General features: G+C 46.7%; 1 protein-coding gene across 1 annotated transcript in view; it reads right to left on the reverse strand.

Moving 5' to 3' along the window:
- LOC311243944 (nucleolar protein 4-like) overlaps positions 1-19629 on the reverse strand; it is a gene marked incomplete at both ends in the record, with an annotated part of 300165 nt that overhangs the window by 95860 nt on the left and 184676 nt on the right. The window contains 1 exon segment of the mRNA XM_084333351.1: positions 19221-19380. Within this exon segment, the coding sequence (XP_084189477.1) occupies positions 19221-19380 (160 nt within the window).

Genomic DNA, 19629 nt, shown 5'->3' on the forward strand with positions numbered 1-19629 from the left:
GCCCTCAAGTCGGCCAGTCAGTAAGTCAGTCAGGCAGCCAGACAGCCAGTCATACATTCAGTCAGTGAGGTAAGGGACACTTCAAACGATTCCAGCCAAGAAGGGGATGGGGGGGGGGGGCTGGTCTAAACCCCAATTCTGGGTGTTGACAATGGGTGCTCCGTGACTTGTGTGTGAGATGCGAAGCACCTTCTTTGACCGGAAATGTCACTAAATCACTCACTCATCGTGACAGAAAAGCCATGACTGGAGCCCAGATATCCCTAATCAGGATGAGGATCTCAGTGGGCCAGCTACCACGCTACACCAGGGTTGATTTAAGTAACTCACTAATTTTTTCTTTTTTTCTTTTATCCTTTATTTATCCAGGAATGTCCCATTGAGATACAAGATCTCTTCTTCCAGGGAGTCCTGACCAACACGGCACACAACAAGTTTCAACATAAAACAGGGCATTAAACAAAAAACATACAATTCAAATATAAATACAGAAGGCCATTTGTGCAGTGGCAAGGAGCATAATCAGATCAGCAATAGCATCAGGTAAAACAGTTACATGTTTCATAAAGGGCTAATCGTAGCATACCTTTAAAAGCATTCACAGTAGGAAGTGCCTCTAGACAAAGTTTTACTTGCAGCGTATTCCATAAAAAGGGAGCATAGTGGGAGAATACAGCTTTACCAAGCTCTGACTGCATCAAAGGAACATTTAAAAGCATCCCATTTGCTGCTTGTCTGGTATTAAAAAAGCAAGTATAAAAGGACAGAGGTCTGGAGATATATAAGGGCAGCTTACCTAGCAATGACTTAAGGATAAAAATCAACATGTGTGATTGTCTTCTTTGGTACAGAGAGGACCATCCTAATGACTGATACAAAGTGCAGTGGTGGGTGCGAGAGCCTGCACTCATTCACTCACACTTAAGCAGTGATGCCAGTAACGCGTTACTAAGTAACGCGTTATTGTAATCTGATTACTTTTCCCCGAAAATAGTAATCTAACGCGTTAATCTTTAAAAGCCAGTAATCTGATTGCAGTTACTTGTCCAAGTGGCTGTGCGTTACTATTTCGTTACTATCTCATCATAAATTCATAATGCAGGCGGAATGCAGTATTTTATTTCGTTTTCGACAGTCAAAAACATTTTGAGCTGTTTTTCTTATTTGGGAGTGACGTGGTGTGGCAGTGAAAGGGTTAAATACAAGAATGTGTCCCGCGGCGTGACTGGACCCTCTGTCTGTGAGTGACTCTGCTTTGGTCCAATCACATTCCCCATCCACAGTCTGCGAATCAGAGGCAGAGTAGGGCGGGTCTTCACAGCACGTCATGTGACATATGCGCCAATCGTGTGACAGCAGGGCTCCGTCGTCGGAGAATTCCACCCCAAAACGCTTGGCAAAATTAAAAGTGAAACCGCAAGATGACTTTTGCGGTTTCTGTTCAGACTTCCATCCCAAAACGCTCGTCTAAACGTAGCCTCAGTCACTACTTTACGTTTGTGTCAGCTAAGCCGGATGAAAAAAACATTCATATGCGGAGGAAACAAAATACTGTCTACCGCTAAAAACAGCACATCCAATTGCATTGAAAGCATCTGGAATCACAACACTAGCCGACGCTTCGACTAGGTACAGGAGGGTTGATGGTGGCAGAGTAAAAGCTCTTATTTGCCAGATTTACAGTTAATTTACATGTTAAAGAGAGACTGATTGTATGTTTATAGAGAGACATTTATAAAAAACAATTTAATAGTTACAGTTGATATAATTGAATAGTTCAGCCTGCATTTGTTAGATGTGATACACTGGTTTTGTAAAACCACTGGCTGGCTGCTCTAATGCTGTGAGCATCATAGACTGTTGCTTTACCATACTTGATGGTACAGAAGCTGAAGCACTAGTTTAACAATTTACGTTATGTGCAGAGAAACAAGTTAAAAACAATTCATGCACTTTCAATAAAGCGCTTAAAAAAAACTGTTGGGGGAACGACGACGACTTCGTAACCTAGTTACTTTCAAAGTAACTAAGTTACTCTGATAATCAAGTAATCAGTCAAGTAACTTAGATTACTTTTTAAAGGAGTAATCAGTAATCAGATTACTTATTCTGTGGCATCACTGCACTTAAGCCATTCTGCCCTTAGTGGCAGCTCAACGGCATGGCACTTTGTGTGAGAGCAGTTAGATCTATACTTGACATCTCAACAACAACAATCGCCATGTGCAACACTTTGCAAGATGCGTCGACACACAGAGCGCCCGCCCAGAGCTAACCATCTCCAACACCGCGGCATGAAGGCTCCTGGTAGGATTACATTCGGTAGAACACCAAGCCTCTTCAACTGCCACTGCCACCAAGCCTCTTCTTCAACTCATTCAGAATGCAGCGGCCCGCCTGATCTCAAACCTACTGAAGTCGGCCCATGTCACCCCACTTCTTAGGGACCTGCACTGGCTCCCCATTGCTGCACGAATCCGCTTCAAGGCCCTCGACCTGGCATACCGTGCGGCAAAGGGAACCGCTCCCGCCTACCTCCGGTCAATGGTTTCTAACTACACACCCTCAAGACCCCTACGCTCTGCATCTTCTGGCCGCCTCAGACCTACTCCTATCCAAGCTCCGGGAGGGTCATCAAAGAGAAGTCGCCTATTCTCAGTCCTTGCCCCACAATGGTGGAATGAACTACCCACCCCAGTTAGGACAGCCGAAACACGTCCAATCTTTCGCCGTCGACTAAAGACGCACTTCTTCAACCATTATCTGAATAAAAAAATAAAATAAAAAAAATCTAACCCTAACTAACCTTACGGTCATGCACTTGTCCTAATAAACTAACCTACAATGTAGCACTCAACACTTTGATGAACATTGTTATTCAGCTGATAGAGTTGTGCCCTGGCCTTCCTGATGACTTGTCATACAGAACTTGTAAGCCGCTTTGGATAAAAGCGTCAGCTAAATGACTAAATGTAAATGTAAACACTGTTACATTTCACAGACATTCCGAGCCGTGTTGATTTTTGAAGTGAAGTATTTAAGTTCACTATCGCCTATTTGATGCGAGGGGAAGAGAAAGTGTTTTACCGTTCGGCAAATATCACAGTCGATGTTTTATGCGTGTGTGTTTGTGTTGTGCTGACAAATCTGTGCGCAGAGCGAGGGCTAGGCGATATGGCCTCTAAATGATATCACGGTATCTTTTGGCTATGTCACGATACACGATATACAACATCATGATATTTGGACATTTCCTCTAAAGCACTTAAAAATGCTTGATTTAACCCTTTGATGCATACAGTCACGCCAACATGATGATTATAATAGTCCCTGCAACATATGTCTGCATTAAACCATGAAGATGCTTTATTTAAGATATTTATTGAATATCGTCATATCGCCCACCCCTACGCAGAGCGGGCACCCTGGGCTAAACGCAACGCGGACCACAGCTCCGAAAAGGCCTGCGACACTTGGCATCTATGCTCTATACACCAACCCTCCCGATTCACAGCGCCGCTTCCATCAGGCACCGCGTGGCCGCCTCTCCCACACTATGTAGAACATAGAAGCGCTGCTGGACCTCCACGTGTGGAAGCACCCCCCCCCCCCCCCTCCCCCCTCAGTCAGTCAGTCATTAAATCAGTCAGTGAGCCAATTAGTCAGTCAGCTAATCAGCCATTTAGTCTGAGTCAGTGAGTCTGTAAGTTTAGACAGTCAGTCATCCATTCAATCAGTCATCCATCCAATCAGTGCAGTCAGGCTAATTGGCAACCAGCAAATCAAACAATGTTGACTAGCCCCAGTTAGGAGGACAGCCGAAACACGTCCAATATTTCGCCGTCGACTAAAGACGCACTTCTTCAACCATTATCTGAATTAAAAAAAAAATAAAAAAAAATAAAAAAAAATCTAACCCTAACTAACCGTACTGTCATGCACTTGTCCTAATAAACTAACCGACACTGTAGCACTCAACACTTTGATGAACATTGTTGCTCAGCTGATAGAGTTGTGCCCTTCCTGATGGCTTGTCGTACAGAACTTGTAAGTCGCTTTGGATAAAAGCGTCAGCTAAATGACTAAATGTAAATGTAATGTAATGTAGCCCAATGGCTGACATAGAAACACAGACATATCTATACAAGACACATCATCCATTTGAACTCATGTTGGACGGTCGTCAACCATGATTTGTTTGTTTGTTGTTTTTGTTTTGAAGTGCAATATCAAAACCTATCCCATAACCTATACATGATATACTATCTATATCTGTAGATATCCTACTCTTACTAGTTACGCTGCTGGCCGATATGACTACTATCATACCGCCTTTACACCTGTATCACTGTCCATATTATACTACAACTCTGTACATATTGATGATTGGCACTACACTCAGTAGAACTAATTCCCAGTTTAATCACCTGTACATTGTATATAGCTGTTGTACTTTACTGTTACATTTGCACTCTGGTTGGATGCCAAACTTATTTCCGTTGTACTGTACTTGTGCTGCATGATGATGACAATACATTTTAATCTAACCCAAACAAAAAAGCTATTCTCTTCTATTATCTTATGATCACATACAGTATTTTCTCCAGGTTAATGCTCTCTCACACTCTCTTGTGTGCCATGCATTTCTGTGTCTTGCCAGAATTGTGGGGAAAAGGGCTGAGACCCACTGCCGTGTAACATTGTGGGCTGTAGCCTCAAACCGCAGAAGCTCCATTTACCCAATTCCATGTTACTGCCACCTGATACCAGTAACTATAATGAAGACCTATACTGAGGTTTTTAATTAGGGCTGTCCTCATCACCAGGTCCAACCTGAGGGAAGGTTGGACCCGAGTGTCCAGGATGGTGGTTTGGGAGGTGAGAAGCCCCCGAAGGTAGGTTTTTCATTTAATTTCAAACCTTTATTTAAACTTGAAAGGCAGCTGAGGTTTCCCTCATTTACAGTCACGTCGAGTGTACATAGTTAAGCCAAAAAAGGCCTATAAAATCATAACAATAAGACAAGTAAGGATAACAATAAATTAAAACACATACAACTTCATTGACACAGGTTGGAGATCAAGGTTTTTAAACTCTGCAACAGAGGGGAGAATCTCAAGCTTTAAGGACCGTTGGGAGTTCATTCCATGAGCTAGAGGGGCATCATAGCAAAATGCAGATTTACCCTGTTTTCCGAGCAAACTCAGGGGGACCCGAGTGTCCAGGATGAGGGTTTGGGGGTGGGTGAGAAAAGCTTAAGTCGTATACCAGTGCCCTTTATGGCCTTAAATACCAACAGAAGAAGCGTCTTCAAAGTGATACGCTGGTTTATCGGAAGCCAGTGGAAAAGGGAGTGGGAAACCTAGGAGATGTGACGTGATTTCCGGGGTTTTGGTTACAACAAGGTAAACAAGGTAAACCGTCACTAATAAAAAATGTAGGTGAACTGATGTTGGGTGGCTTTACCCCTCGGGGCTAGATCCCACGGCGGCAGCACACTGCACTCTAAACACAGCACACCAGTCACCATCCAGCAGCATCTTGGTTTACTAACCCCTGTCGTCCCTCCTCTGTGAGCGAGCAGGGGGGGCTGTGGATTAGATAATCCAACGCCCCCCCCCCCCCCCCCCCTCCCCCCTCATGTTATTTAGCGTAACAGTTGACCTCTATACATCTACCCCTCCCTCCCTCCCTCCCTCCATCCCTCCGTCCTGCTATGGGGGAGGAGAGGAGGAGGAGGAGGAGGGGAGGATCAAAGTCATCCTGTCGTTTTCCCACTGCCCTACTTTCCCCCCTCTGCTGCACGGCTTCAACACATTAGACCATGTGGGCCACTGGCCTACAGCTGCAACGGCTGGGCTCACGTGTGTGTGTGTGTGTGTGTGTGTGTGTGTGTGTGTGTGTGTGTGTGTGTGTGTGTGTGTGTGTGTGTGTGTGTGTGTGTGTGTGTGTGTGTGTGTGTGTGTGTGTGTGTGTGTGTGTGTGTGTGTGTGTGTGTGTGTGTGTGTGTTGCAGTGCAATTTCTGAGTATTTGTACTGCATACATATGCACGATTAGAGTGCGCGCATGTGTACACACGTGCATGAGTGCGTGTGTGTGTGTGTGTGTTCACATGGGCACAGGCTCTGAGTGTGCATTTATCCATAGAGTAAAAGCACGTGGGAAAGAGTGTGAGAGCGTTTTTTTACTAGGTAGTAGATATCGTACGTACGCACATTCTGAGCTGTGTGTGTGCGTGTGCGCGTGCGTGCGTGCGTGCGTGCGTGCGTGTGTGTGTGTGTGTGTGTGTGTGTGTGTGTGTGTGTGTGTGTGTGTGTGTACAATAGTCTAGTAGTGGCTGTGTCCCTCGGTGGGGGCAGAGAAGGACAGAGGGAGGTAAACATTGCCTTCCTCTCCACTGTATGACGGTTCTCTTGTCTCCATCATACAGGAGAGCATCACCAGGTCTCCTTCAGGACTGTTCTGACTGCATGGACTCCTGGCTGCCTGACTCACGTTCTGCTCCACTGACTGACTGACTGACTGACTGACTGCTCCCCCATTAGCATCCCTGCTTGACTGAATGTTTGTTTGCATTTCTGATGACTCTGCCTGCCTGCCTGCCTGCCTGCCTGCCTGCCTGCCTGCCTGCCTGTCTGTCTGTCTGTCTGTCTGTCTGTCTGTCTGTCTGTCTGTCTGTCTGTCTGTCTGTCTGTCTGTCTGTCTGTCTGTCTGTCTGTCTGTCTGTCTGTCTGTCTGCCTGCCTGCCTGTCTGCCTGCCTGCCTGCCTGCCTGCCTGCCTGTCTGTCTGTCTGTCTGTGTCTGATGCCTGGCTAGACCTCTGCCTGTCCGCCTATTTTGACAGACTGTTTTCCTGTTGACATCCCTACCCGACAGCCTGTCTTTCCCTCTGCATTCCTGCTTACAATGTCTGCCAGGCTACAAGTCCGTCTGCATGTCCTTGCTGCCTGTATCCCTGCCTGCCTATTTGACAGTCTGCCTACAATCCTCGTTCGTCTTGCCACACTCCACGCTGGAGAAGCCCTCAAGCCTAATGTATTCAAATGTATTTCTATGTAAATATTTGGTGCTTGAAAGGCTTAAAATGTCCTGCTTGAGAGCGGCATTATTAACCTGACAAACATGGACATTGTAACACTTGTATGTTCTGCCTACAACACCAGAATCAGAATCAGAAAGGTCTTTATTGCCAAGTAAGTTTGCACATACAAGGAATTTGTTTTGGTCGTTTGGTGCATCGACATTATTAACAGACAATTAAAGTAGAATACATTATACATCAAGGAGAAGCCGCCTTTTCTCAGTCCTTGCCCCACATTGGTGGAACGAACTGCCCACCACAGTTAGGACAGCCGAAACCCGTCCAATCTTTCGCCGTCGACTAAAGACGCACTTCTTCAACCATTATCTGAAATACATTTTTATTTATATATTTTTAAAATCTAACCCTACCCTAACTAACCTTACTGTCATGCACTTGTCCTAATAAACTAACCTACATGACTGTAGCACTCAACACTTTGATGAACATTGTTACTCAGCTGATAAGAGTTGTGCCCTTCCTGATGACCAGTCGTACAGAACTTGTAAGTTGCCCTGGATAAAAGCATCAGCTAAATTACTAAATGTAAATGTAATAAAATAAAATGGAATATATTAACTAAATTAGAATAAAATAGAACAATACAATACAATAGAATATAGGACAGGGCTGTACAATTCTGCAGGATGTAGTAAAGTATATACACTAAATTAGAATACAAATACAGTGGAATAGAATATGTAGCAGGGCTGTTCAATTGTGCAGCAGTATTGTGCAAAAAGTATGAACAGTGTCATGTTAACACATAAACATTACTAGTCCATAAGGTTCTCTCCCGGACCGATGGTATTTACATGCATACAGTGTCCTGGATAACAGCTTGGATCCTGGTTAAAGGTAGATCCTGGTTAAAGGTCTTATTTCAGATAAGCTGCATGCATACCCGAGGATCCTGACTCATAACGGGACATCCCAAGTCATGTATATCATCTGGGTTTCTCATAATAGGGATAAATGGCTTATCTAGGTCGTTATAAACGGGATGAGACGTCCCCCATTCATTCACGCAGCAGCTCAGAGCCAGAACACTTGAGAATCAGGGATAATAATACGGCGACACTCATGTGTAATATAATATTAATATTATTAATATAATAATATTTCAGCCAGGGATGAAAAGGTTACTAACCTGCTACTAGTCAGCAGCGTACTTTGTTCAGACTGAGCTGGTGTACACTGATCATCACTAGGAGAGATGATGAACACACACTGCTATAGGGCTAGCGCCTGGCATCCCTCAGTCCAGTTGGACCCAATGAGAAATGTAGTCTTTGCCCTGTGTGGGGTCTGATAATATGAATCAAAAAGATATTGCTCAAATCACAACTCGGCAGAAACAGGCCCGGGGGCACATTATTTGGGTCTCGACCCATACGTTAAGAAACTGTCTGGTGAAGCGAATGCAGTAGATTGACAGGAGTAGCAGCTTCCCGACAGCACAGCAGCCTCAGAGATGAGTCACAATCGAGACATCTCTTGGCTGTCAAGGAACACAGACGGCATCGACTCTCACTTAAGCTTACCACTGTGTGTGTGTGTGTGTGTGTGTGTGTGTGTGTGTGTGTGTGTGTGTGTGTGTGTGTGTGTGCGTGTGTGTGTGTGTGCGTGCGTGTGTGCATGTTTTTTTTCTCTCCACTTCTGAGACAGGGGATCTGCTTGTGTTTGCCATTGTTGTTCACTAGCTGTGTTAATGCAGTAGAGTTTCCACTAGCTGTGTTAATGCAGTAGAGTTTCCACTAGCTGTGTTAATGCAGTAGAGTCTCCACTAGCTGTGTTAATGCAGTAGAGTTTCCACTAGCTGTGTTAATGCAGTAGAGTCTCCACTAGCTGTGTTAATGCAGTAGAGTTTCCACTCGCTGTGTTAATGCAGTAGAGTTTCCACTAGCTGTGTTAATGCAGTAGAGTTTCCACTATAGCTGTGTTAATGCAGTAGAGTTTCCACTATAGCTGTGTTAATGCAGTAGAGTTTCCACTATAGCTGTGTTAATGCAGTAGAGTTTCCACTATAGCTGTGTTAATGCAGTAGAGTCTCCACTAGCTGTGTTAATGCAGTAGAGTTTCCACTAGCTGTGTTAATGCAGTAGAGTCTCCACTAGCTGTGTTAATGCAGTAGAGTTTCCACTCGCTGTGTTAATGCAGTAGAGTTTCCACTAGCTGTGTTAATGCAGTAGAGTTTCCACTAGCTGTGTTAATGCAGTAGAGTTTCCACTAGCTGTGTTAATGCAGTAGAGTTTCCACTAGCTGTGTTAATGCAGTAGAGTTTCCACTAGCTGTGTTAATGCAGTAGAGTTTCCACTAGCTGTGTTAATGCAGTAGAGTTTCCACTAGCTGTGTTAATGCAGTAGAGTTTCCACTAGCTGTGTTAATGCAGTAGAGTTTCCACTAGCTGTGTTAATGCAGTAGAGTTTCCACTAGCTGTGTTAATGCAGTAGAGTTTCCACTAGCTGTGTTAATGCAGTAGAGTTTCCACTAGCTGTGTTAATGCAGTAGAGTTTCCACTCGCTGTGTTAATGCAGTAGAGTTTCCACTAGCTGTGTTAATGCAGTAGAGTCTCCACTAGCTGTGTTAATGCAGTAGAGTTTCCACTAGCTGTGTTAATGCAGTAGAGTTTCCACTAGCTGTGTTAATGCAGTAGAGTTTCCACTAGCTGTGTTAATGCAGTAGAGTTTCCACTCGCTGTGTTAATGCAGTAGAGTTTCCACTCGCTGTGTTAATGCAGTAGAGTTTCCACTCGCTGTGTTACTGCGGTCAAATCTTTCAAAGCAATATCTGTGTAGCTTTGGGCAGGATGTGGACATGTCCTCCAATCAATAGCCATGGGAATAATATTATTATTCTATTTCTCTCCATCATTATATGTCTAGGGGCTCTGCCTCTGCCCGTCTCCGAGCAGATGATCCACACGGCCTTGATGCACCAGGCGGCCGTCCGTCACAGAGAGAGTGTGGGCCGTGAAGGAGGCGCTCTCGAAGATAATCAAACTAGTCCTTCAACTACATCCATTCAGCCACGGGAGGGAAAATTACATCTACCGTTGGAGAATATAAGAAATAATGATGAATGCCAATTTGAAATATAGTGTGTGCAATATATAAAATAAAGATATTTAGATATAATATAACCAAATCCAATTATAAAGGGCATCACCTTGACAAGAGCGGTCCTTATTAAACCCTTTTCAATCAGGAGTTACATTTGATGATATTGGCTCATTAAAATATAGTAGTACTTTTGTCATTTACAATGTAGGGGGGGTCCATTACCCACTTGAGGGTCCCAGCCCATAGTAAAACATCCACACACACACACACACACACACACACACACACACACACACACACACACACACACACACACACACACACACACACACACACACACACACACACACACACACACACACACACACACACACACACACACACACACACACACACACACACACACACACACACACACACACACCTTTTTGGAACACTGACTTGTCGTGTGTCAGTCGTTGAAATAAACTACAAGCCGTGCTGTCATTCATAGTATGCCTTTTTAGTTTTTACAGTAAGTACAGAGATAGAGAGAGATAGAGAGGGAGGGAGAGAGAGATAGAGAGGAGGAAGAGAGAGATAGAGAGGAGGAAGAGAGAGAGATAGAAAGAGCAGGAGAGAAGAGATAAGGAGAGAGAGAGTTGTTAAATGCCTTTTAATATATATATATATATATAATAATCTCTTACTGTATATATCCTAGAGAGGTGGAGGAGAGACCACAGGAGACATGTCGAGACCAGGATAGGGTCACCCCTTTCTTTATTTCACTCTCTCTCTCTCTCTCTCTCTCTCTCTCTCTCTCTCTCTCTCTCTCTCTCTCTTCCTTCCTCTCCTGACATTTCTTTCTCTTTTCCCTCCTTATACTCTTTCCTTCTTCTCTTTCACCATCTCTCTCTCTCTCTTTACTCCTTCATCTATTTACTCCTACAGCATTTCCCTTTCTCTGTCCTTTGCATCCTTGCCCCCCTCTCCCACTCCCTCCATTCATCTATCTCTCTCTTCTCTCTCTTCTCTCTAGCCTGTTCCCTGTGGAGAGGGCCAGAGAGTGTCACCTACATCTCCAAGTCATCCCCCCCCCCCCCATCGCTGACCCTGGTCTCCAAAGTGAGAGCTCCAGAGAGCCCAGCCCTCGGCTCAGCCTTACCCCCAGAGAGGAGCCTCTTTGATGGGGGTTGGCCACCGCCGTGGGGCTCTGGTATGGATGTCGGTGGATATATTCCTCTGGAGCGTGGGGGTACAATCAGAGGGTCTCTCTAGCCGGGATTGAGAGCCAGTGAAGGGGCCACTTCTACTGGGTCTGGACCCTCATAGTCGGGAGTGCTATGGAGTGGATTAGAGTGCAGCTCACATACATACACCACAATACACACGTGAAGTAGCATCTGCTCACACACACACACACGCACGCACACACACACACACACACACACACACACACACACACACACACACACACACACACACACACACACACACACACACACACACACACACACACACACACACACACACACACACACACACACACACACACACACACACACACACACACACACACACACACACACACACACACACACACACACACACACACACCTAATGTAGACTCGGCTGCAGCCTGTGTCTCTTTGTTTGTGTGTGTGCTTGTGCGCACATCCTCCTTTGTGTGTGTGTGTGTGTGTGTGTGTGTGTTCATGAGCTAAGCTCTGTTCTAGGTGCAACACCTTCACATACTCTCACACACAGACACACACACACAGCCCTTACAGTGAGCTATAGGCTACCCCCCCCCCCCCCCCCTTGTGCAGAGAGACAGGTAGGCAGACAGACAGGCAGGCAGACAGTCAGACTAACACAGGGCCAACGAGGGAAGTGAGCCAGGCAGTCGTTGGGGGGCTCTGCTCTGTGCAAGGTTAGGACCTATAGCATCAGATGGATAAATCCACAGTGACAGCCCCAGTCAAGGTTAGCTGTCTATGTGTCTGTCAGAGGAGCCTCTCTACTGTACCCTGCCCTCCCGTAAACCTTTCATATGCTGCTGCTTCACTTGACTCCACCGCGCGCTCCAAGAACCTGCTGTTTCCAAACCAGATGAGTACCATTCAAATTACTCAACTGTCCATCGCAGCTTTAAAACAAGTACAAAACAGCAATAGCAATAGGCATTTAATCGTTTCATTTAATTACATTTTTTGCAATATTTTGGAACTGCCACATATTTGGCTATTTATGCCTATTGTATCTATCAAGTAGTCAGTTTGGACGACGTATGAAGTTCATCTAAGTGAGACAATAAATAATATTTCCATCTCATTATTATTATTTCTTTTTAATCCTCTTTTTCTCCGCCTGATTTTCTATTTCTTTTCTCCCCGTCCCAATTGAGTCGTTATGCCAATTCCCCCCCTCCCCTACCTGGTCGTTGTGCGCATGTTCCCCCTACTGGTCAGTACAAGGGAACCCTGAAGTCAACCACACGCTTCCTCCGACACATGTGGAGACAGCCAGTGGCTCTCTTTCCACCTGGCAGTGAGGACTCTCATTGGTGAAGCGTAACGCGTGGGAGGTCACGCTGCCTTCACCATTTCCTGCCTTTCGCTGTGCAGGCGCCCAGACCTGACCTGTAGGCGTCGCTGTCCACAACGCCAGATCACCACCCTCGACTTCCCTCCAGCTAACTCAGCCAAACGAGTTAGTATGACGATCGGCCCAAGCCGCAGGGCAATGCTGACTCCGGGAGTCGAGGCCGCAGCCTCTTGCATTGGTGACGAGCGCAATCTCCGCTACGCCATCCGACCGCCTTTCCATCTCATTTTACATTTACTGCGACACGATGGTAGTACAGTACAGTCGTGCTCGGCATTAATTAATGGGTCAGCTCTTCACGATGCTCCCTGCATAACCAAGCAAGCACTAATCACACTTCCAAGGAGCGTGCTATTTAAGAATGGATAACAAGAGTTTATACAGAACAGACCGAGCAGATTATAACACATGATGATAGTAGAACATACCGATAGATGATGCAACAGAACACGTACAGTATGATGCAAAAGAGAGGCAATTCTCATCAGCCATCGACACATGATATTACAGAGCATTAAATAGATGAGCAGACGGAGAAGGAGGTAGATGAGGAGATACAGTAGCTTTGCCATTACATGACAGCAGGGGGGGGGGGGGGGGGTAGGTGGAGGAGGCTGGGAGGAGGAGGTCAGTGGAGGAGGAGGTAGGTGGAGGAGGCTGGGAGGAGGAGGAGGCTGGGGAGGAGGAGGTCAGTGGAGGAGGCTGGGAGGAGGAGGAGGCCGGTGGAGGAGGCTGGGAGGAGGAGGTCAGTGGAGGAGGCTGGGGAGGAGGAGGAGGTCGGTGGAGGAGGCTGGGAGGAGGAGGTCAGTGGAGGAGGCTGGGGAGGAGGAGGTCAGTGGAGGAGGCTGGGAGGAGGCTGGGAGGAGGAGGAGGCTGGGGAGGAGGAGGTAGGTGGAGGAGGCTGGGAGGAGGAGGTAGGTGGAGGAGGCTGGGGAGGAGGAGGTCAGTGGAGGAGGCTGGGAGGAGGCTGGGAGGAGGAGGAGGCTGGGGAGGAGGAGGTAGGTGGAGGAGGCTGGGAGGAGGAGGTAGGTGGAGGAGGCTGGGAGGAGGAGGTAGGTGGAGGAGGCTGGGAGGAGGAGGTAGGTGGAGGAGGCTGGGAGGAGGCTGGGAGGAGGAGGAGGCTGGGGAGGAGGAGGTAGGTGGAGGAGGCTGGGAGGAGGAGGTAGGTGGAGGAGGCTGGGAGGAGGAGGTCAGTGGAGGAGGCTGGGGAGGAGGAGGTAGGTGGAGGAGGCTGGGAGGAGGAGGTCAGTGGAGGAGGCTGGGAGGAGGAGGTAGGTGGAGGAGGCTGGGAGGAGGAGGTCAGTGGAGGAGGCTGGGAGGAGGAGGTAGGTGGAGGAGGCTGGGAGGAGGAGGTCAGTGGAGGAGGCTGGGAGGAGGAGGTAGGTGGAGGAGGCTGGGAGGAGGAGGTCAGAGGAGGAGGCTGGGAGGAGGAGGTAGGTGGAGGAGGCTGGGAGGAGGAGGTCAGAGGAGGAGGCTGGGAGGAGGAGGTCAGTGGAGGAGGCTGGGAGGAGGAGGTAGGTGGAGGAGGCTGGGAGGAGGAGGTCAGGTGGAGGAGGAGGTCGGTGGAGGAGGTAGGTGGAGGAGGCTGGGAGGAGGAGGTCAGGGGAGGAGGCTGGGAGGAGGAGGAGGAGGAGGTAAGTGGATGAGGAGGTAGGTGGAGGAGGCTGGGAGGAGGAGGTCAGGTGGAGGAGGAGGTCGGTGGAGGAGGCTGGGAGGAGGAGGAGGAGGTAGCCATACCAACACATGTAAGCAGTGAGGCGGCATCTTAGTGTAGGGCAAGGCTGAGGGCAGGCTGGACATTTAAATGGACCATATCTAGCTGTGATCGGCGTGAGGGTCAGATGCTATGCTGCAACACCAACACAGAAAGGGCCCTTCCTTTGCTAGACCAACGGCTGATAATCTATCTATATACAGCATCTGTGCAGAAGGCAGACTGTACTAATGGCTATAATACAATAAGAGCTTTCCTCTTTACATATCTCAGAGCATTATTACCTGCTCACATGTCTGTGTGTGTGTGTGTGTGTGTGTGTGTGTGTGTGTGTGTGTGTGTGTGTGTGTGTGTGTGTGTGTGTGTGTGTGTGTGTGTGTGTGTGTGTGTGTGTGTGTGTGTGTGTGTGTGTGTGCACATGCATGCAGATAAATAGATAGTGAGTGTAGGTGGGGAAGGAGAGCGAGAGAAAGAGACAGAGAAAGTATAAATGAGCACCGTCAGAGAAAGTGTGTGTCTGCGTGACAAGAGGGACAGTAAGCGAGAGTCTGTTTGAGCGCACAAGGATGTGTGTGTGTGTGTGTGTGTGTTCAACTGTTCAACTTATTGACATCTTACCAGTTAGGAGATCACCCACGACAGACTCTTAGACAAAAACAAGAAGCACAAACGCCGCTAAGGTCTCCATCTCTCTATCTATCAATCCTTGTCAATTCTATCTTCTATCTAAAAGCAGAGTAGCGTTACTTAGTGGAGCATGGAGGGTGACTCTACAAGGAAGGTCCAGTAGTCTCCTGTCTCTGGCTCAGTGTTGTGGCATTTAGTGGGCGCTTTTATCCCACTCCACTGGGTCCCATAATGTGACCTTTCAATGACAAGACCTAGCATACACGCACACACACAGACACACACAAATGACAGGAACTAGGACACACTACCTTCTACCTGAAGAGTGGACACACACACACACACACACACACACACAAATACACACACACTACCTCCTACCTGGACACACACACATTTTAATACTTTATTTGGTTCCACAAATTATATTACATAAACAGGGAATCAAATGTATCGGGGCCAAGCAGCACTGAACACTTAAGGGTACACATAGCACCTCCTTCTCCACGTGGCTAAGCTGCCAATAATAGCTGAGACAGAGCAATATTTGGCAATTTGTTTGGCTTTTCTTTTAGACATTGCAGCAATTCTCAGACCGGTCATGGTGCATTTGTGTACATGGCCAAGACTTCCGAACACAAGTACACTATATCTACACTTATACCCAAGGTCAGCAGTGGTTGGTATTTGATATACTTGTCCCGGAAGGCCTGGTCCATGTACAGATCAAAGGTACAGCCTACTTCTATGACCAGCACCTCCCTGTGGCTGGTGTCAACAAAAACAACGTCCGGTGTATTTGGTATGTTAGCAAAAACATCGTTGGTAAGGCCAAATCACTCTGGTTTCACATCCACCCACCCACCCACCCACCCACCCACCCACCCACCCACACACACACACACACACACACACACACACACACACACACACACACACACACACACACACACACACACACACACACACACACACACACACACACACACACACACACACACACACACACACACACACACACACACACACACACACACACACACGACAGGACCTAGCACACACACTACCTCCTACCACCACCTATTGCCCCATCCATCCATCCATGTATCCTTCCGCATAGACGGTTTCACTGGAATTATGTTGCTAAGTAACCATTTTGACCCAAGTGTATTTCCTGTCAAGTTAATTATTGATATTAGCAAAACCTTGCTACAGGAATAACATTTGTGTCCATTTAGAATGTTTATGTTGTCAATTTGAAACCACCTGTAGACAGTATCTCTCCAGTATGAGTTATCTCCCTTTTCTCTTTCTCTCTCTCCATCCCTCGTTTGCTCCATCCCTCCAACTTGCATTCCACCCATTACTCTCTCTTCTTTCATCTCCACATTACCTCTCCTCCCTTCTCAAGTTCAAGTTGCAAGTTTCTTTATTAGTTGTCATACAGAAATACAGAATACTTTGCATGAAATGCTTCTTTCTGTTTTGCTCCTGAGAGTGTGCTAGATAATAACAAGATAGTATAAAATAAGTATAATAGAAGTATAAAAAGAAAGTCAAGTACGCAAACAAGTGTAAACAACAAAGATGTTCAATATACCTATATAGAGTATGTACAGTATATACAGTGCAGGTACAGTACAGTGTAGAAATGGTGAGGTATAGCTTAGCTTGTGGTGCTCCTTCTCCTCTCCTTCCTTCTCCTCCCTTCTCCTAGCGCCTCCTTCCTTCTCCTCCTCCTCTCCTTCCTTCTCTCCTCCCTTTTCTTCTGCTCCTCTCCTCTGCTCCTCTCCTTCCTTCTCCTCTGCTCCCCTCCTTCCTTCACTCTGAACTAGTGATGCACGATATATCGGCCGCCGATATAATATCGGCCGATATGGCCGTTTTTTTACACATCGGTATCGGACCGATATCAAGATAGGGCCAATATTAAAAATTTTTTTTTTTTTTTTTTTTTTTTTACATGTTTTGGCCTTAAATAGTTTCAAAATATCAGTCATTTCTGAAAATAAGTTACAAAAGTAAAAAAATTATGCGTTTTGGAAAATAGCTCATAAAAAAGTGTTTTCTATACAGAGATATCGACATCGGTAAATATCGGTATCGGCCAGAACAGCAATATTAATATCGGTTATCGGTATCGGCCACAATTTTCACATCGGTGCATCACTACTCTGAACATCTTGTACCATCCCTCTTCCCCGTCGCCTCTCTCCCCTCCAGCTCCTCCTTCTCCCCTCCTCTTCCCTCCCCTCATCTCTCTCCTCCTCTCCTGTCCCTGTTACTCTCCGTCCCCCTCTACAACTCACCCCCTTCAAGTAACAACATGAAGTGGCAGCAGGACGGAAGAGGAAGCAGAAGAGAGAAGTAGTAGAAAGAGAGGGTGGGTGGGGGGTGGGCAGATATAGTAAGAACGGTAAGACGGATACGAGAGGGATGAACTGAGATGGAAGAGAGAGGGGAAAGAGAGTGACATAGAGAGATAGAGAAGAGAGAGTGAGAGAGTTAGAAAGAAAGATAGAGAGGAAAAGATAGAGAGAAAGATAGAGAGAGAGAGAGCTTGATCCAGATTGGTTGGAGCATCTCCTCTCGCCTGGCACTGGCCCTTCCACTCCACTCACATCAGCTTACACACACACACACACACACACACACACACACACACACACACACACACACACACACACACACACACACACACACACACACACACACACACACACACACACACACACACACACACACACACACACACACACACGCACACACACACACACACACACACACACACACACACACACACACACACACACACACACACACACACACACACACACACACACCACACACACACACACAGCTGGGCTTGCCCTCTCTGATAGCTACGCTCACTAATGGCTTGTGTGTGCACATGACTGACACACACACCAAGTATATGACTCTAGCTCACACCACAGCAAGGTCTACACAATACACACACATATTTATACACACACACACACACACACACACACACACACACACACACACACACACACACACACACACACACACACACACACACACACACACACACACACACACACACACACACACACACACACACACACACACACACACACACACACACAAGGTATATGACTCAAGTTCACAGCAGAGCAATGTCTGCACACACACACACACACACACACACACACACACACACACACACACACACACACACACACACACACACACACACACACACACACACACACACACACACACACACACACACACACACACACACACACACACACACCCACCCACACACACACACCCCACCGCTACACCCACCCACACACACACACACCCACCCACACACACACACGCACACACAGTATTTAGCTCTAGTTCCCAGGACAGTAAAGTGGCAGTAATTGCTGAATCTTTGCAGCCGGACACACACATGACTGTCTTCAAAGCATCAGCTTTTCATAACTGGAAGCCACTTCATTTAAATCACTTTGAGAGAGGGGGGGGGGGGGGGGAGAGGGGGGTGAGAGGTAGAAAGCTAGAGGAGGAGGGAGGGGAAGAAAGACAGGAGGTGTGGGATGGAGTGAGGGAGAAAGGGAGGAAGTGACAAGAGCACAGAGAGAGAGAGAGAGAGAGAGAGAGAGAGAGAGAGAGAGAGAGAGAGAGCAACACTCCTCCTGAGAACAAAGTCCCCATCACACGTACTGTAGCACGACTACTATACCGATAACTATAAAAATACAAAGATTCAAATGACTATAAATATTTAGAAAGTCTGTGTTCCCACCACAATAACTAGGAACACAAGACAAAAATAGTGCATTTGCTTGAGAAACTACAGTATGTGTCTTTACAGTCAGGCCTATAGTTATCCTATTGTTACCATTGGGTATAAAATTTGGTGCTAGGTGTGATGGTACAGTAGTTTGTGGGCTCATACACATGCCACCCCCTGAGATAATGTAACTGATGACACCCTTCTGAAAAGTAGTAGATGTTGGTTGCTTAGCAACGTCGGGCACAACCTGTCTCAGCGACCCCTGAAAATAGACACCAGCTCACTAGAAGATAGGCATCACTCGACACAGGCGACATGTGTCCGGACCCTGACGCTATAGTCCTCCTCCTTACCGTCGTCCTCCTTGCCGTGCGTGTTCTGAGGGCTGAGCATCCTCTCTCCTCGCTCCCCGCGGCTGGGGGGGCTCCCGTCCGAGGCTGCTCCCGGGTCAGCCGCTAGCCATGTGGGCTCACTCATCTCTAGCTCCTCCTCGCTGCTCACTGAACTGTCATCCTGAGGGAGGGAGAGAGAGAGAGAGAGATGATGGTGATGAATAATAATAATAATAATAATAATAATAATAATAATAATAATAATAATAATAATAATAATAATAATAATAATAATAATAATAATAATAACAACAACAACACTCCCTCCCTCCAAACATCCACAATGCTACATCCCTGGACTCATCACAACTTAAATCTTCACCAAATGTATCAATGACTCTTTTTACCCAATTGTTCCTCTGATTTCCTT

This window comes from Notolepis coatsorum (assembly GCF_963971535.1).
Source record: "Notolepis coatsorum genome assembly, chromosome: 17".
Lineage (NCBI taxonomy): Eukaryota > Metazoa > Chordata > Actinopteri > Aulopiformes > Paralepididae > Notolepis > Notolepis coatsorum.